This window comes from Letharia lupina, assembly GCF_014066315.1.
Source record: "Letharia lupina isolate WasteWater1 chromosome Unknown contig_12, whole genome shotgun sequence".
In the NCBI taxonomy this organism is placed as follows: Eukaryota; Fungi; Ascomycota; class Lecanoromycetes; order Lecanorales; family Parmeliaceae; genus Letharia; species Letharia lupina.
In genome coordinates this window covers 205,180-224,554 of record NW_023502981.1, presented here as the reverse complement: position 1 = coordinate 224,554, position 19,375 = coordinate 205,180, and the positions used below count along the sequence as shown (strand labels likewise).

General features: G+C 48.9%; 6 protein-coding genes across 6 annotated transcripts; all 6 read left to right on the top strand.

Moving 5' to 3' along the window:
- Positions 1-2,046: 2,046 nt before the first annotated feature.
- On the top strand, positions 2,047-2,829 carry HO133_001144 (uncharacterized protein; the record flags this gene model as incomplete). Its single annotated transcript, XM_037292074.1, has 1 exon — positions 2,047-2,829. The coding sequence occupies one exon, from the start codon at positions 2,047-2,049 to the stop codon at positions 2,827-2,829; it is 783 nt and encodes a 260-aa protein (XP_037151493.1).
- Positions 2,830-4,528: 1,699 nt separating this feature from the next.
- HO133_001143 (uncharacterized protein) lies at positions 4,529-5,239 on the top strand (the record flags this gene model as incomplete). Its single annotated transcript, XM_037292073.1, has 1 exon — positions 4,529-5,239. The coding sequence occupies one exon, from the start codon at positions 4,529-4,531 to the stop codon at positions 5,237-5,239; it is 711 nt and encodes a 236-aa protein (XP_037151492.1).
- A 712-nt stretch (positions 5,240-5,951) lies between these two features.
- On the top strand, positions 5,952-7,583 carry HO133_001142 (uncharacterized protein; the record flags this gene model as incomplete). Its single annotated transcript, XM_037292072.1, has 1 exon — positions 5,952-7,583. One exon carries the CDS (start codon positions 5,952-5,954, stop codon positions 7,581-7,583), a length of 1,632 nt encoding a protein of 543 aa, XP_037151491.1.
- Positions 7,584-9,384: 1,801 nt separating this feature from the next.
- Positions 9,385-11,384, top strand: HO133_001141 (uncharacterized protein; the record flags this gene model as incomplete). Its single annotated transcript, XM_037292071.1, has 3 exons — positions 9,385-9,912; positions 9,973-10,899; positions 10,956-11,384. The coding sequence occupies 3 exons, from the start codon at positions 9,385-9,387 to the stop codon at positions 11,382-11,384; spliced, it is 1,884 nt and encodes a 627-aa protein (XP_037151490.1).
- A 2,028-nt stretch (positions 11,385-13,412) lies between these two features.
- On the top strand, positions 13,413-13,948 carry HO133_001140 (uncharacterized protein; the record flags this gene model as incomplete). Its single annotated transcript, XM_037292070.1, has 2 exons — positions 13,413-13,844; positions 13,868-13,948. 2 exons carry the CDS (start codon positions 13,413-13,415, stop codon positions 13,946-13,948), a joined length of 513 nt encoding a protein of 170 aa, XP_037151489.1.
- Positions 13,949-16,794: 2,846 nt separating this feature from the next.
- Positions 16,795-18,387, top strand: HO133_001139 (uncharacterized protein; the record flags this gene model as incomplete). Its single annotated transcript, XM_037292069.1, has 2 exons — positions 16,795-17,324; positions 17,643-18,387. The coding sequence occupies 2 exons, from the start codon at positions 16,795-16,797 to the stop codon at positions 18,385-18,387; spliced, it is 1,275 nt and encodes a 424-aa protein (XP_037151488.1).
- Positions 18,388-19,375: the final 988 nt, after the last annotated feature.

The following is a 19,375-nucleotide window of genomic DNA, read 5'->3' as shown; positions in this document are numbered from 1 at the left end:
GTACTCTTCCGGGTACTTTTCCGGGTACTCTTCCGGGTACTTACGACGGATAATAACTAACACTACGATCGAATATTTTATGAAGTTCTTCGCAAAAAAAAAAAAAAAAAAATTACGGGACTTTCCACGGAACTTCCCGCGAATTTTTTTTTTTTTGCGAAGAACTTCATAAAATATTTAATCGTAATGAGAGTACCCCGGAGAGTATCCCGGAGAGTACCTCGAAGAGTAGCCCCTAAAGAGTGCCTCAAAAAGTACCTCTCGAAGAGTTGAGAATATTCTAAAAAGAATATTTTGGAGAGATTTACTAGAAACCGCAAAGAAAAACGAAAAGAGAATTTTTTTGGTTTTGTCGTAGTGTCAGCCGTCGTCCGCCGTCATGGGGCGTCGCAGTCCAAGCACACCGGTCGGATGTTTGGCGGCAGAAGATTGCGTTCTTGAGAGGCTCAAGGGACCTGGAACTTGCTACCGAAGGCGGCATGCTTAGGCTTTCCCGCCCGGCGTATCCATCTCACGTTCGAGGAATCCCGGTCGCAACGGCGGTGACTGGTATCCGCCACGTGGAGATTTCCTGGTGTAAGCGTTCCAAGGGGCGTGTCGGGAAGGAGGTTGCAGACAGTGTCGACCGGGACGCATGGCGCGCATTGAGGGCTTGGGTTCAGGGGGAAGGGTTTCCAGTCGGGCAGCTTACAATCCATACCCCAAACTAGAGGATTCTGATAAATTCGTTACCCCAGCTTACATTTTCGTCATCCAATGGGGTATGAATTTGTAAGTTGCCATTGATAGGGGTGTGAATTTGTAAGTTGCCATTGATAGGGGTATAATTTTCTAAGTTGTCATTGATAGGGGTATGATTCTATAACTTGCCATACCAGTAGTGACCTGAAACCGCCATCTAAGGATCTACTTTGGAAATCCAACTAGATACGAGTTAAGACCCCTTGTCAACATCAGCGTATTCCCGACTCTGAAATTGTTGATATTTTTCTCGCGAAGGGGCGTCAGCGTCGAATAATTAGGGGCGGGGTTTTAGGGTAGAGTTTCGGGGCGGGTTGGGGGAGGGTAGCCTATGACCCGCCCTAGGCCGATAAGCCGTTAGTCTCTAAGATTGAGTAACCTCTAATAATTAAGATATTACGATTTAACCTCTCAGTCTATCTATACTCTAACCTACTTACTATATAATAAGATTCTTATAGATAGATATCGAGACAGCTATATCTACAGGTTGATGATATCTTATATTTTCATATCTTCAGAAATGCGAACTTACATTTCCATGCCTTAAGGAATAGCAACTTACAAATCCATCCTCCATTTTTTGGTGAGGGGGATGAAAATGTAAGATGGGGTATGAATGTGTAAGAATGCCATAATTTGGGGGTATGGATTTGTAATTTGGTGTGGTCACACAACGGCTGTCAGACTTTTGTCAGCATGTGATGGTGGTGAGTCATTGCTTCCTACTGCGTAAGGCTGTCCGCTAATCTTATTCTGCCGGACGTTGTTGACCATTCACCGCTAAACCTTCGAGATTGGAAAGATGATTTGTTGACTCACACGATAAAAGATTGACAATTTTTCAAATCATGGCAGGTATTGATATAAGGCACTTCGAATGTCTTCTCCAACTCTCTTTTTCAGAGGTCAATCCATTCCATCTTGTCCTGTGCCAATCGGATTTTGCAACTTAATCTCCTTTGGGAAAGCCCATTACCACAGAGCGGCGGCTGCGCACACCATTTCTAGGCAGCACAATCCTTTCAACAGTCACATGTGAAAATGTAATTGCCTCATTCCCGGAGTTTCCAACATTCGTGTCTCATAGTTGCAATTGCACATTTCCTTCATCGTCTCTCTACCATTGACGCAAACGAAAGACTTGTTGTCTCGTTTAATATCCTCTGTTCGAGACCATTCAAGTCTTCTCAATTCCGATTGTACAGGCTGCAGCCTCGTTACATAATTGCAGGATAGATTCTCACTCCCCATTGGTCCCGAAGAGCCAAACTCAGTCGCTTCGAGCACTCTCCTTGAGCAATTATGGCTATACCCAGTCAAGTCTTCCGCTACACCTCTCTGCCCGCCGAGCTTCGAAACGCAATCATGGAATACGCACTTGTCCCTGGCGATGTCTACCCATGCTTAACCGAATCGAAGCCGACGTCCCCGAAGCCATCTCGCAAGCTGTTCCGGACCGTCCTCAGTCACCCTCGCGCGGTGTTCAAAGTTAGAGTAGGAGGAGTGGAACACCAACTCGCCACAAAGCAGCCGGGGTTCCAGCTCCTGAGAACGTGCAAAAAGGCGTACCAGGACGGTCACTACATGTTCTACAGCATGAACACCTTCCACCTACCCGCCGGATCCGCTCGCGACGCGGAGGAATGGTTCGACAACCTGAAGCCCGACCACAGATCCCTGATCAAGAGCGCCTGCATGACCTTTAGCCTCGCCGACCTCACGCCCGAAGTCCTCGTCCAGATGGACAAGAAATGGCTCTGGGACCTCCCGCTGAAAACGCGCCAAGACGAGCGACGCATGGTCTTCGAAGTCACATATCTGCTCTGCTGGCGCTTTTGGCAGGAGAAGATAAGATTCTTGCAGAAATGGGATACGCTGGACACGGTGTATTTGGAAAAGGCGTGCGGTGAGACGTCCGTCTTTGACGGCGATGCGTTCCGCGCCCTGGACGCAAAGGAGGAAAAGGTCCTTGTGGATGTGGCGAGGGAGAAGGTGAAGGTTGAGCTCGAGGGCATGGTCAATGAGACGGGTTGGAAAGCTACGAAGAGGTGGCTGATGACCCGCGGGCCTGCTTCTGGGGTGTAACGCTGGGGTTTCATCTCTGGCGACTCCTTCCCGTAGCGGGAAGTAGATGTCCGATTCCGTTATCGCTGGAGGGAACAGCGTAACGGCATCGATCTCGCCCGAATCCCTTGAGCTTGAATAGACGGGTAGTCCGCAACCTCCCAGAAACCAAGCGATCCTTTTGGGAAATCTGGTCGGTGCCTACTCACCCGTTAGCCATATGCACACCTACGTACGATCCCGCATCGGTTGCGCTCCTAACTTTCACATTTTGTAGCTCAGTCCGTAAGTCACTGCTCATCAGTCACGCGTGGGGTACAGCGACCCGTAAAAGTCCCCAGTCCCACCCACCAACCCAAGCGTGGCGACTCGGACCTTCTTCTTCTTCTCCTTCTTCTCCTTCAACCTTCTTCTTCTTCTTCTTCTTCTCCTTCTTCTCCTCCTCCTTCTCCTTCTCCTCCTTCTCCTTCAAACCCCCCCCCTCGTCAGTTGGACTCGACACTTCTTGCCCGCCGATGCGTGATTCCTGACCACTTCTCTCTTGCGGATGACACACCCCGGTCGAGATCCCTTTTGACGAGGGTTCGACACGGATGAAGCGTCGATGGGGGAGGTGGTCTTTGGTTGGTTTGGGTGGTTGTGGTTGTGGTTGGGTTTATGGGTGGGGGTGTGTGAGACTGGGATGGGGGTGCTGGGAGTGCTGGGGGTGGGGGTTGGGTTGGATGTGGGGTTTGATGTGGGGTTTGATGTGATGAGGGTTTGATATGATGAGGGTTCGCTTTGATATGGGTTCGCTTTGATGAGGGTTTGATATGATGAGGGTTTGATATGATGAGGGTTCGCTTTGATGAAGGTTCGCTTTGATGGAGGTTCGCTTTGATATAGGGTTCGCTTTAATGGAGGTTCGATTCAATGGAGGTCTTTGGTAGTTTTATGTGGTCGAGGTCGGGTGTATATGTGTAACACTTTAATGGAGATGCCGTTGGTGGTTTTTCGATACGGGTTTCGCTTTAACAGAGGGTTCGCTTCGATGGAGGTCTTTGGTAGTTTCATATGGTTGGGTTCGTGTATAAGTGTGTAATACTTTGATTAAGGTGCTGTTGATAGTATTTTACTATGAATTTTTCTTTAGTATAGGGTTTACTTCAATGGAGGTATTGAGTACTTTAATGTGATTGAGTTCGTGTATAAGTGTGTAATACTTTGATTAAGGTGCTGTTGATAGTATTTGAATGTGAGTTTCGTTTTAACACAGGGTTCGCTTCAATGGAGGTATTGAGTACTTTAATGTGATTGAGTTCGTGTATATATGTGTAACACTTCAACTGAGATATTGTTGCTAATATATTAACATAAGTTTCGCTTTAATATAGAATTCGCTTTAACAGAGATAGTAAGCATCTTCGCTTGTTCGAGTACATATATATAATATTTTAATAGAGGTGTTGTTGATAGTATTTTAATACGACTTTTACTTTAACACAGGGTTCGCTTCAATGACGGTGTTGAGCACTTTCATAGAGTCCCTGGGGTATATCTTCCTCTGAAATTCCTCTGAAAACCACCCTTTGCAAACCTCCTACATCTTCCCAGCATCTGACGCAACAAGCATACTTCCTAAGCACTATATCACCGAGTCGGCCCATAAAGCGCAATACTATCCTCGCATCTACCGTCATCGCCAATCACGGACTGGTCATCATCCATGGAGTGTGACACCATGGCAGCCGATCCAACGAGGCTTTCCTACTTCTCTTTGCCAGGCAAGGTACGGAACAAGATCATGGACTATGTCCTGGTCCACGGAGACATCTATCCCCGCAGGCCCATCTTGGGCACTACAGCCAGCATCGAATCTCCGCCTGGAATCCAGCTGATCGCAACCTGCAGACAGGCCTATCTCGAAGGCCACGCGTTGTTCTATTCCTCCAATACATTCCACCTACCGCCAAGCATGACATTTGAGTGGTCTGATAGACTTCAAGCCAAGCACAAAGCCATGATCAAGCGTATCGGCATCACGCTTGGCCTCGTCGAGTTGACCCCAGCAATGTTGAGCCAGATTGAGTTCAGAAACTGTATCAGCCAAGAGGACAGGATTCGCGGGCCCTTCGCGGTATCAGACTTTCTGCTCGACACCTGGAATTCAAAACTGCGGCATGTGGCGGCTTGGACTTCCTTGAACGAAATCGAGGTGGATTCGTTTGGTCGCACGTACGTTCTTCGGCATCACGAAATGGTTGCCAACTTGGGACAAACCCGTGTCGATAGTTGGGGCAAGCTTGACATGTGGTCTCTGGGCCCTTACTGGCTCGATACACTCCGGCGATCGCGCTTTGCCGCGCTCGGCAACATCTGCGCCAAGGTCAAAGCTGTGGGTTGGAAGAGAACGAAGGAATGGCTTTGTGAGGAAGGCAGGGGAGATATTTAAAGGTTTTCCGGTTGCGCCGTCCGATATGACCGTGCTCCACGGAGGCGCAGTGATGGTCACTCGGAGGACTTGAGTTATTGCATGATGAGTTTTCACTCCAGAAGGGTTCCGGGTTTGACGTGGACGGTGCTCGACAATGTAATTGTAGGGTATTGATTTCAAGGCCATGTCTAGCAAAGGAAGACTCTCCTCACCAGGGTATGGAAAAGAGGATCTTGAATGAATGTGGAGAGAGCTTTGCTGGTTTACGAGGAGACTGGCATGCTCGAGAGACTAGCTCAGAATCTTTACATGCATGTTCAATAGAGGATCAAGCGATAGAATGTGGGTCTCACCTTGATTCTTTCCATTTTGTGTGTTCCTGCCCATGTCATATTTCGTCAAGAGTGTGAGGCAAAAATACGCCTTGTAACCGAGCTAGCGCTAGCTTCTGAATCATACACTCTATGGGGCTGCGGATCTTCCTTTTACCATCTCAATTACTCTACCCTATCTATTCTATGGACTGAATTGAGTTCCGTGGCAGGCTGGATGGCCCTCAAGCTTATCAGGTCGAACTCAGTAATGAACGGAATCAAATGAACCCAAAGTCACGAGAAGCAGATGGAATATGCGTAAAGCGTTTCTACTTTCTATTATCGATCCTTTAGACAATCTTACCATCAGTAAACGACCCAATGTGTCAAGCAATTGCACTGGACGAGATTGAGTCATGACAACAGTCTACCGAAATGGAAGATTTTTCGTTGGGGAAGCGGAAAGTCAAACCCCCAACGGCCCATTTTCAGCCTGTATGGTCGTCACGAACGATCTTATCGAACACATCGGAGGGGAACCTGATCTTATTGTCACACAAGCCATAGAGAATGGAGCCTCGGTGTCTGATATGCAAGGACGAGTCGTGATACCAGGCTTCATCGACGGACATATGCACTTTCTACTACTTGGTCTAGCCCTCCGAAAAATTGACCTTGGAACCTGCAAGAACATGGACGACATCAGTGCTAAAATCAAATCATATGCCAAAGCGAACCCGTCCTTACCACGCATCCTATGCCATGGATGGGAGCAGCCCACAACGAGTGGGATGGCGCTGGCTAGCATGCTTGATCCCATCGACGAGCGACCCATATTCATCGACGCCAAAGACTTGCATTCAACATGGTGTAACACAGCCGCGCTCAATGAACTGAATGTCGAGTCGATGGAGGATCCAATCGGTGGCAAAATCCACCGCGACGAGCACGGAAGACCTTCCGGATTACTGAGTGAAGCGGCCGCCGTCACGCTTGTGTGGCCCCATGTTGCTCGAGTGACGCCCCTTGAGGACAGGATCGAAGCGTTGCGGGAAGCCGGCAGAATCTACACTCATGCAGGATACACTGGGATGGTCGAAATGGCCATGGACGAGAATGCATGGGCTGGATTGCAACTACTGCGATCACGCGAGAGCCTACCCTTTCGTGTCGCCGCGCATTGGCTCATTAGCCCTTCGGATGATGAGAACGTCACTTTGAAGCAGGTAGACCGGGCTATTGAGCTTCACGAGAAGTTCAATGCAGACACGTCGCCGGCGCTACGTATAACAGGGATCAAGATCATCTGCGATGGAGTGGTCGACGCTTGCACTGCAGCTCTTACTCAGCCTTATAGCTCGAACGGCGTCTCGTGCTCCCCGCTATGGACTCCGAAAATGCTAGCTCCAGTGGTTCAAAAAGCTGATTCGGCCGGTCTACAGTGTGCCCTGCACGCGATTGGAGATGCAGCCATTAAAAACGCCATTGACGTACTCGAGAGCTTCGGTACTCCAGGACGCAGACACCGCATCGAACATCTTGAACTGACATCTCCCGAAGACGCCAAACGGCTAGGCAAAGCCGGCATTACAGCATCCGTCCAGCCCGTACACTCGGATCCGGCCATCCTCCGAGCCTGGCCCAAGCTACTAGGCGAAACACGCTGCAAACGGGCGTTCGCCTATAAGAAATTCCTGGACGAAGGCGCCGTGCTTGCCCTAGGGTCTGATGCGCCAACCGCGCCGCATGCACCACTGTCGAATCTGTACTGCGCAACCACCCGGCGGTCTGCCAGAGAGCCGGAGTCGTTGGCTACAACCAACGAGCAATACGCGCTCCCGCTTGCTACTGCGCTGGCTGCGGCTACGGAAGGCGCTGCGTACTCATGCTTTGCCGATGCGTGGACTGGGAGACTAAGGCCCGGACTCAAGGCTGATTTCGCTGTTGTTAATATGAGTTGGACCTCAGAAGATTTGCTGAAAGCACAGGTGTGCCAAACTTGGTTTGAGGGAAGGAAGGTTTATGATCGTGACGATGAAGAGCATTAGCAGCTTTGGGATCGGATTCGGTAGCGACTTGAAAAAAAAAGCATATCGAGAGGTAGCACGAGGAATCCTTTGGGCTCCCAGCGGTTCAAACGACGCATTCTATACGCTCTCTCACTAGCCTTTCTCCTAGAAGTATAGTAGAATTTTCGCGGTGCGTATAGTATTGTCGGCTCAAGCCAGAAATGAGAACAATTCGGGCAGGAAGGGGTAAATTACAAATTCATACCCCTAATTACATTTTCATACCCCAATGGGGTATGAATCGGTAATTTGCCATTCCTTGGGGTATGAAAATGTAATTTACCATAGTGCGCTGAGGTTAGGTCTTCGGGGGTTGCGAAATTAGCCCGGACCGGCCTCGGGAGCCCCGAACTGAAGACCTCTAGGGTTCGCCGTGTAACTCGTCGAAACCTCGCTCCGGGGTTGAGGCGAGCTCTTAAATCCCCAACTCACCCCAATCCGCGATAAATTTAGGGTTCAATTTTCTAGGGGCTTTTTAAGGCTCCCGGGGCTTCTTTAGGGACGTTAAACGCCGGGCACTCAAAGACGTAATTTAATAAATTACAAATTCATACCCCAAAGAATGGTAAATTACATTTTCATACCCCAAAATTGGGGTATGAATTTGTAATTTACCCGGCAGGAAGACACCCACCATTCGAACAGCTTCACGGTACCAGAGCCATTCAAAAATAGATAAATGACAATGCTACTGATTTCGCATTCTCGTACCACCTGGATCTAACGTGCGCAAACCTAAAACATTGGTGCAGCACATGGGAAAGATAAGAATTTGCGGAGGTCAGCCCGACACAGTAGGGAGGTTTAGCAACGATAATTAAAAGGAAATAATTAAAAGAAATAATTAAAAGAAATAATTGAAAGAAATAATTGAAAGAAATAATTGAAAGAAATAATTAAAAGAAATAATTGAAAGAAATAATTAAAAGAAATAATTAAAAGAAATAATTAAAAGAAATAATTAAAAGAAATAATTAAAAGAAATAATTAAATCATGGGCTTGGCAAAAACCATCAAAATTTTGGAATTCTAAAATTTTTTATCTCGTGCGGGTTTGCATGAATTAATTTTTCTCAAATTTTCGTAAATTATATATTAATATATCTAGAAGATAATATAAAAAAAGCGCAATTTTATAATCGCTTTTAATGATGATATATAATTAAGAAGTTGAAAAGTTATCGAATTTGCTTTAAATCAGTGATTAATAATATAAATCACTGGTTTAAAAGCCACCCGAAAAACTACCTTCTTGGGTATTTTTTTTTGCCAAGTCTGTGCCAAGCCTGGCAGTGAGAATTTTAGCTGTGGTACTTAATGCGTATTTCGTTTTAATTACTTCTTTTAATTATTGTTGCTAAACCTCCCTAGGTAGTTCGTGTCGCACATTGCATTGCGCAGCAAGGCATTCCCTAAGCCACGTACAACTACCACTCATTTCTGACACTCGAGGAGGGGGGGGCGAAGATTTCCCCATTGAGGCAGGTTTGAGTATTTGAGGGTGGGCCCCGATTGGCGCACAAATAACACGCGTATGCGTCCGAGATCCTTCGCCTCGCTTGAGCTTCTGTACCTGGGTAAGATCAGCAATCCTGCGGATTCGAGCGGGTTGATAGGCAACAGGGTGTGAGGGGTAAGGCTGCGAGGCTGCAAGGCTGCAAGGCCAGAAATTTGTTGAAGAATCACGTTTTTTTCATATAATTTAAGGACTGCACTCGTATAACAGTCGCACAATCGGTCACACAAAGTCACACTGGGTCAGTCCTCTTGACTCGCCGCAATGGAAATAAATGGGAACCCGTCCATCATTGAACCAACCACTTCATCAGATGGTCCATTGCCTAGCATTCCAAGTCTGTCCCCCAACCCAAGCTCGTCATCCGATTCTTTCGATTCGTCACGGCCAAACTCGCAAGGGAGCAGTGCGACTTCTCGATCGGTCTCACCCTCACCAATTCCGAAGAGCGTCCCCGCGATAGATAGTCAGGAGTCAGTTGAGCCTCATGCCTTGCCTCCAAATCCACCACTCCCAGAAAACAAATCAGCAAGCCAATCACATCGCCAGAATCACCCCCCAAGATCCGTACCCCCAGCGCCGACTGCAAGCCCTAGAACGGATCATGAAGTCTCATGGATTTCCCGCCTCAGATTCCTCAGTCCGAGAAGAGACTGGTTTGCAAATGCCCTGGGTACCATAAGTCTCGGGCTTACATTAATTGGGATGGTCATTTTTGGAGAGCGAACATACAAACTCGCGGTCTGGTCAGCTAAGAATGATGTACTTGACACGTGTGGTCAACTGGACTCTGTAAGTAGCTCTGGGCTATATCTGGTCACCTCTATTCGACTGGCTCTAATGCTTCCGTAGACTGGGATTCAACTCGGTCCGAATTGCAAAAAGCTTCTGTCGAACAATACGGCCGACGTGATTTTCCCTCCATATAGTCACTGGAAACGGACTTTGAATGCAACTCTACAAGCGAGCTCGAGGCTTTTGAAGGATGGCTTCACGAAGCGGTCTTCTCTCCCAACTGGCGGGCCTGGAGATGACACAGTCATCTCAACCTTCAACTTCTTGTCAGCAGCGATCGTTCTCTCTTCCACTGTCATCATAGGAGGTCTATCACTCATCGTCTTTCGCCGCCACTGGAGGAGTGAGGAGGTCTTCACAAGCCCGGTAAGGTCCGATTGGCAGTTTACACGACACCATCAAGAAGGTCCAGAGACAGTCAGTGGGGAAGGTTACCATATGATTACGCGCAACCCAGAAGACGACCACCCCCTCGGGCAGCTACGGCAACGAATCCGAAGCTCGCAACCTAATGCAGTAGAGAATCCAACGGGCGAGCCTACGTGGCAGTCTCACAATACCTCCGAAGACACTCTCGTCGGCGCCTTGAAGGATACCAAGTGGGGCACCTCTAAGGTGTCGCTGACCAACGATGCATCCGACGAGAAACATGAGAACCTCATTGAGCTGGAGACTGAAGGCCCCAACAAGACGTTCTTCGATCCCGAGACAGGAGAGTTCATCCACCTTACACCATGGAAAAGCACTGGCAATGAAGAAGTTCATGGGCTCAAACCGGACGGCAAAGGCAGTATCAAACGTGCGTTTGCTCAGATGGCTCTGGGAGCAACTGGTTGGGCAGGTGGCAAAAATATCGACGATCAGCTGGCAGAAGAGCTACAGGCAAACAGCAAAGGCGCAGAGAGGGATTCGAGTACACTCAAAGCTGGGGATTGCATTACTGGGCATTTGGCAAACGAGGTTCCGTCTGGAAAGCCTACGATGGTCTGAGGCTTCTTAGTCTTGTGCGATGAAGAAGCACTGCTGACGGTGGACTCGAGGATCCTATCGCCGCAGTGAACGACAAAGACACAGACGAGGTCGACCCTAAGGTGACGGCATTCCTGCTAAAACATGATACTGGAATTGATATTGATAGGGATGTGGACATGAGCTCAGACTCAGAATCGGACTCAAACGTTGAGGGAACAGGATCAGAAAGAAACTCGGCTTCGGCTTCGGTATCGAAGTCGGACGAGGGTCAAGAAGATGCAGATATCTGGATCCCACAAGCCACTCGAGATGGAGGATTGTTCAATCTCAATACGCTCACCGGGGTCACGAGTTCGGAACTTCCAACATTAGAAGTCAAATCGTCGGATCGGACGCCAGATTGGGAGGCCGAAGCTATGAATTCTTCCCAATTTCCATACGCGGATCGCGAGAACTCCGGGGCTCACTCTGGCGCTGCGGTTGCGAGCCCGCGATAATCCGTTATGATGAGGAAGATCAATTTCCAAGGCCATATGGTCATCGGCTCAATACGCAAGATTTTACCTTTCGAGCCCCCTTAGAGGAATACCAGCGACGAATCAATGCCATAATGGAAGCAATGGGCTATTCCATCTCACCCCCATTATCGTACGCCGATCGCGAGGATCCCGAGGCTCATTCAGCTAACTTCGGGCCTGTGGTTCGCGAGCCCATTCAGATTCGTGATATGGTAGGAGACGATAGAACCGAAGCTGGGCATGTCGAAATGCAGCAACCCAAGCAAGAACACCTGGAAGCTGAAGCAAAACTTCAACCAAAAAGAGACAGAGGGAAAGAATTTCGCTCCATAGTTAGATTCTCAGGAGACAGGGGTCGAAGAGCAGTGCAAAGTCTCTAGACGAGATCGACACTAACAGCTTGTATTTACAAAGAAAGCTCTCTGATAGTAAGGGACTGGAGCTTCCAGACGAGATATTGCCGTCATGGTTTTGCAGCGAAATCTCAGAAATGGCTCGATGTCCTGCGCCCTCAACACTGTTTGAACTTGGAACTCGACCTACATCCATTGCGGCCTCCTCATCATTGAATCTCGACTAACCATCACCAACGCCGCCTAAGCGGTGGTCGCAATATAATGAACAGCCTCTGCCGTCGATTCCGGTTTCTAGTCACCAAACCGCCCCTCCATCTCAAATACGTCGCTCGACATGATGTGGAAGGACCACGAAATGGGCTGGCAGTCTGCCCACCGACAGGAGCCATCGCTTTTGAGCTTGTCCTCCACAGATGTCGAGATCATGATATCACCGGAGATCGCAGAAAGGCAGATGCGTGAGCATCCTTCTATAAGCGACCGACGTGGAGATTGTAGTACCACCTGGAACATCGAAATCGCAGATACCGGGCAGCCGTGGTAGTCGCAAGGGAGAGCGAAGAACATAATTCTTTTTCTAGCGCTTCTCCCCAGGCCTCACTCAGTACGATACCTCGATACCGTTGAAAGTCACGCATCACTAATGGTAACTCGATGAATGAGCAAGCCTGTCTGATGAATGATACTGTCTTCCGAGCCGACTTGGCTACTCCACCAACCAGCACGAACACCTGTCATTCCCGGAGATCCTCGTAGTGAGATCTTTTTTGGCATACTGCTTTAGGGGTTGGTGGACAGACCACAAGACTCTGTCTGAATGTTAGCTAGTCGTATCAGGATCGCTACTAGTATACTCGCACGCACTCTCGCTCCTACAGCTCACGTAATCAGGGTCTATATTCTCAAGTCCCAACACTACACTTGATGCCCAAAGCTGTTCGAGGTGTGTCATACGCACGGACAGGTGGCAACAGGTAACAATGCTCACATGGACATATGATTGATTTATATGGCCATATCATATGTGTGTCAAGGTACTATCGTCCTTTTGCCACAGGCCTTTGCTACTATTTCTTATTTCTAGATAGAAATGCCACTCCATAGAGACAGTCAATCCAACCACAATAGTCATGGACTCCCTGTCCACAGCCTTTCCCTTCCTCTTTGTTCTTATCTTCATCTCAGACGTCGATCTATTATCCGCGTATATACTTATTATAACCTTCGCTGTATAAGAATGATATAGACATTCTAGACTTGTTTAAGAGTTCGATGTGATATATCAATGAACAGTTTGGAAAGGACCGTCAGAAACCAGTGATTGAAGTAAACTAGCTTAGTACGAAGTCATACGTAATCATCGTATCATTTCTTCGTTCGAGGACCTAGAATGTCACTTTACGAGTAAATGTTGTAGAATGGGCATAGTGAAGCTTCTCTTCTCCAGATTGGCAGGAACTCAATGAACATGCTTCTTGTCCTGTGGAGCAGGAGCTTCACTTCTTTTCATCACTTCGAGCCACCCTAAAGACAACCCAAGTCAGACACCTCTACTACATATCTACCTCCCCGCAACCTACCGCGCAACCTCACCTCCTCGAACCACCATAACTCTCACACCCTCACAACAACCACACCAAACCACATCACCATGGCCGCCTCAACCACCACCACCACCCCGGCCCTCTTCCGCTTCAGCGTCCACAACACCACCGACACAACCCACATCTCCCACACGCACCCCGTCCCCCTCTTCCTCTGCCAGCCCGCCGAATCCCAACAAACGAGCGCCGCCTTCAAAGACGCCTTCATCGACGTCATCGCCCTCATCACCGCCCAACACCACACCGAATGCATGGCCGCCCTCACCTCCCCCTGTCTCGCCTGCGCCTCCCCCACGACCGACTGCCTCAAATCGCCCTCCTCGTTCCTCAACCTCGCCGAGCCCGTCGTCGTCATCGCCGTCTACCCCGTCTGCGGCAGCAAGACGTGCGAGTACCAGGTCCGGGGTCAGTTACTGCGGCGTCAGATGCGGGGCATCGAGGCGGCGAAGGAGGATGAGCGGAAACTCTATGGGAAAATGGTCTGTGAGGTTTGCGGGAACAGGGACGCGAAGCGCTGTGCTGGGTGTGGCTCGGTGGGGTATTGCGGCAAGGAGTGTCAGGCGGAGGGGTGGAAGGTGCATAAGCGGGATTGCAGGAGGGGACATAAGCCCGGGAAGAAGGAGGGCGAGGCGGTCGGGTTGCCGTATGAGACTATCTGAGGTGGGGAGCTGTGGCGGGAATGGAATCGGGTGCTCTGGCATGAGGAGGATGTCACTATGCGAGATGCAGGTGACAGGATCGGTGTCAGCGTGGACTTGGGGACTATTGTGCGTAAAAGGCTGGTGATCGTCTTCATGGAAGCGTGTGGTATGAGGGCTGACTGAGGGAAGCTAGCTACAGCTGAAGGCACGAGCTACGGTTGCATTCTAGCAGACTTCTTGGAGATCGAACAGCATGTGTCGAAGAGCTTGGAAGCTCTTGCTACCTTCTTGATGGTTGAATGAACAAAGATCTTGCCAAACACTGCGTTCATCTACATCGAATTGCACCCATGTATCGTACCGTGGTCTGCTACAGCCAACTCTTACTAAATCCGTCCACAGCTCCTCTGCCCTTCTACCAGGCCTTCAATTTGCCACCACTGATCTCTAATCGTCCCCTTCAAATGGTCCTTTAACTCATTACACTGAGCCAACAAATGATTTCATCTATATCTGTACAAAGATATAAGAGGCAGAAACCCTCATCTCGCAAAGATGTGTTGAGTGGGTATACAACAACATATACGTGTACAAGTCAAAGTCGGCGTCTGAGACGAAGACGAAGATGAAAAAGCGGGGAAAAAAAAAGAAAGAAAAGACTGTGGGAAGCGCGTCCATGGCTATTGACGCCTCGAGCCTTGATCCTTTGCTTTACTGTTCTTTATTTTGCTTTGACCGATCAAGTGCACCCTTGGGACTCGAGATGCAGGTATAAGGTGTTATAGGAAGTGTAATCTAGGAGGGAGCGGTGGGGGAAGGCGGACGACGGTATATGAATAAATAATCGACGAATTGGGTGGGAGGAAGGTGGCGTCCATGGTGATGGCGGTGTGCTCGAAATCCGATTCGGAAGGGGTTGATCTCGTTGCCGGAAGACTTGGATCTGTGGGAAGACCGAGTGACAAAGACCAGACGTAGAAGCCATAGATGTGGGCGAGCGCAGTCTGTGAAGATATCTGGGGCGCCAGGTTCGTGTCCTGGGATGGACTCTGCTCTCACGGTTGCATGACGCTCTTGAGGCTTGCGGCCAAGCTTCTGAGACTCAGAGATGAATGCTTGTCGTCTACGAACATGTCCTCGTCTAATTACGATCTCTTGAGCTCTTAGGCTTTGCTGGTGGGCTGAAACAGAGGAAGACCTCGATGCTCCACCGACTCATGTCGAGGGAGCTCTTGCTTTCATAGGAGTGATGGTTGAAGTGGAATGTCAAAGGTCACACAGGACCATACCTTTGCATTCCAGCCATATCTCCACGATCATGGATGTGTAGTACAAGTCCCGGGCATCTGGTTCCATGAGATCTTCAGATGTGTTGAGAAGTTAGTTGGCAAAATCCGACGGGACAATTTTCCAACCGAGTTTTTGTAGAGAGTTATCGTCACAGATATACGAAAGCAAAGCTATAGCCTACGAGTAGGTTATCGAGCACGCCATCAAAACAGAATGCTTATCTGTCAACGGCAGAAAAGGCCGTCATAGGCTTCTTCATCCCAGTATTTGCATGCAGATGTACGAATAATATATGGCATTACCTGGACCCATCAATGCCACCGTTTTGTCTGTTGTGTTTGATGTCCCATTGTGAGAAAATGACCTGTCTGCGGTCCAGGCGCCAGACGTTTCCCTTTTCAGAGCCCAAACAGCCCCATCGAATTCCACTGATTTTTTTAAGACAGCTCCGAGTGGTGTAGCCGGAAAGCTCCTGACCCGTACAGAAATCCCTGCGTGAAGATTTTTGGAGCGTCATCAACGGCACCAGCACCACACACTCAAAGAGATGAGCCTAGTGACGAAGCCCAGACTGCATCATGCTAGCCATTGCGTTGCCCTTGTTTGGAAAATGATCACCTGTCACGCTGATACGACCATCAAATGGGTTACCAACGAGCCCGATGACGAACGGAATCCAGTTATCCATACCACATGAGCAACTACAATATCACTAATATAGTGCATCAATGCGTGCAGTGCGGAAAAAAAATTCCCATTAACGTCGAAGGATACCGTGCCTGAAAATGATAGCTGGCACGCTTCCCTGCTGTTTGGATCCTAAGTAAAAGTGGACGAATGGTAATTCACCAAGCAATTCATCATCTTAGCGGATTCATCGTAGATCCTGTTCGTGTTGTATTTCCCCAATTTGTCAGTGGCATTCCTTATCGTTGTTTGGCATGCGGGATCTTTCACTACAGCCCGGGTCTTCATATCTTCAATGCAGAGTATTTGAAGATGATTTGGGTGCTTCTGGTCTTGCCAGAGCTGGTGAGGGGGAGATTGAGATACCTTTAGCGGAATATGAATTGAATTTATTACAGTGTTTCAACAGCCTCAACCAGTCACCGCGATGGATGTTGAAAGGGTGTTGGATATCAAAGAAAAGATGATTGAGAGTAGAGAGAAAGCAGGCCTCGGGGGAAAAAAAGAAAAGCCGGTAATTCCGAGCCAAGCCACTAGATCCAGTCAGGCTAGATCATATGCCAAGCCAATCTACTCCACTCCTCCAAAATCCCTTTTCACTGATCGAAAGGTCCTTTGGATATAAAACTCCGATTTATTGCTTCCAAAGGTTGTAGATAGCTTCAGCCATTTGTGTTCCTCAGGTCTGGGAAACTGCCTACCTTTGTCACGTCAGGGACACTCTGCATCTTCCCTTTCATGCTTAAGTCACCCACCACCATCCATCTCAACGTTTCAAAGCATATCAAACCCACAGTCACGACTGACCAGAATGTCGAGCAACACTGTTGATAAGTGGCTGGATGCATTGCGTTTCGAGAATTACCGCCTCCAATTTAGGCCTCACCCAATTGACGCCGAGGAGATAAGATCACAAATCCAGGCGCTCGAAGCTCGGCCCGTAGCCACAATTGCCCACGGCGACTTTGACACTCTACTCCACAAACTGGACAGCCTGAAGGAAGACCTGGCCTCCGTCGAACAGACGATCGAGCTCCTCTCACAGATTAGGGAGTTAAGAGGACAAATCCGCGAAAAGGGTTTTCTCGCGTACGACGTAGATCAGGCCGGAGAGGTGATCGATAATCTTCATTTCCGGTCCGAGAAGAACAAGATGGATCAGAGGCAACGACAGTGGCGACATCTGGCTTCTCTAAGGCGAGTTTGGCCGGAGGCCGATGCCGCGAGGAGGAAAGGCATTGTGCAGTTGTTGGGGACGTATAGTAAAAGGAGATTCCTCTGCGGCGCGACGAATCTTCGGATTGGTACCGTGACGAGGATTGGCAGATGGGCGAGCAGAATGTGTAAAAAGTATTGATGGTTGAGACTTGGAGCAATTGGGCAAGCTATCAGGGCAAAAGGCTGTGTTTGTGTTTGGGTGTACAATCTCCCTAAATCTCTCTCTCCCACTGAAAAGAAAGGTTCGCACCTGCCATCAATGTTGTCAAAGTCCAAGTCACCGGCTAAACCAAGTCGATGGGTCCAAGTCTCAATTCGTGCTCAATTTATATCAACAACGCCTGTATACCGGATGCTGGCTTCTCGAAATTCCGATCTCAACTCAGGATGGTACTGATGTGGTTCTCCAGCAACAGTAAAGTTGCTTTAGAGCATTGCTAGGCGGAGGACCTCGCGTTCAAAGGAGATCAGACGACCCGAACATCCGATTACGCGTTTCCTCAAGCGCCTCTACGTTCAACCGCAACATATATTTAAACGCCTCATCTCGGACGCTGAAAGAGTCTACGTCTTCCTCATGTATCCTCATCTAGTCCTCGTATTAGCAACACTACTCTGGCTGCCCTTTCACCCTCTTACGACTACTGCGCTAGATGTCGCTCGTCACGGACCGATCGCAACGGCTTCCAATCGAACTCAAGGCAAATCAAACCTCAAACTCACACCCTCTGCAGGTTTTCCCAACAAGACTCTCGCGCCTTCGCGAAACTTCATTTCATACCACGTCCCCCACTCACCCACGACCCTCCAATTCCACAGCTTCGGTTCCTCGATCCCTGTCGATGAATTACTCCAGACCGTCGCCTTAGCTGTAGGCGTCATTTTCAAATACTTGAACAAAGGGGAAGGCAGGACGCCCATCGCCACAGGTGTCTTCGTCTTCACACACGAGTTCCGGAATCATGACGAGCTTGAAATTATCGTTGGCGATTTTCGGGAGATCGGTCGGCCGATGACTTATAACGCCTTGTTCGATGTGGTGAGAGGAGTTGGCGAGTTCATGATAGTGCCAGGGCACAAGACTCAGGAAGTGGAGTTTGAGGCGGAGATTCTGGGACTTGGGTATGTGGGGACTGGACACGTCGATTACAAGCCAGCTGAAGTATCGACTTCTCGCGTCGCATGAACCAATAACCAATTCACGTTTGATCCGGCTGAGGTTTAACCCGCTGCATCTTCTAAGCGCAGATTGTGTGCACATTTCTTCTTATCGCGCATGACTCGGGCGCTTTGGGTCAAGGGCGTTCTGCAGTGCAGGGTGGGCTGAAAATGGGACTCTGGGTGTATGCACTCAATATCACGGTCAGGCCTAGAGTCTTTGATCTTTGTAGTCAAGCGGGCTTTTGCTCTTCATAAGTGTCCACAGACGCAAATGGTAAAGTGCCGACTTCGTCGAAAATTTGTGGTCTTCAACTACAACTTAACATCCAGTAGAGAACGAGGTGCAACCAGAAGCTGTCAAACTTGGGACAGAAATTTGACTCTTTACCAACAGGATTCAAACAATTACTGTCTTCAAAAGAGACGAAACCCTGCGACTCCAGGGGAATATCACATGATGATGGCGAAGTGGGGCGAGTCATACAGCAGCTAAGTCAATATGCAAAGCGCACCTTCCACAACCTGATAGCAAGATGTTACCCTCTCATCAATCTTTTCGCAACGCGATTTGAATTTTAAGTCCGAGTAACGTTTCTCCGTAATCTCATATCTCCCGTCTCTTGAAGCATTACCCATAGCTCAAATACTCGAAGACGCGCCAGAAGGCAAAGAATCGAATCCAATCGAATCTTCCAATCGAATCTCGTTCCGCGGGCAAGGTTCCCTTCGATTGTTTAACCATGGCCCCGCTGGTCGAAGAAGACAATTCACAAGAAACGCTCTTTCGACCACAAAGTCTGACCGTGCCAGCGTGTATGGTAGCCGCCCCAGCGTGTGTGCTTGGATGCCTTGCACCTGAGCTTTTCCACCAGACTCTGGATGATGCCCCAGTGCTCAGCGTACTAATCTTGGTATCTTGTTCCAAGCCAGGTACATATTTGCATCAACGCGTCCGAGGTCATCTACAATGCAGACAGGTCTTCCCCTGTCAGAACGAACTCATTTGGGCATAC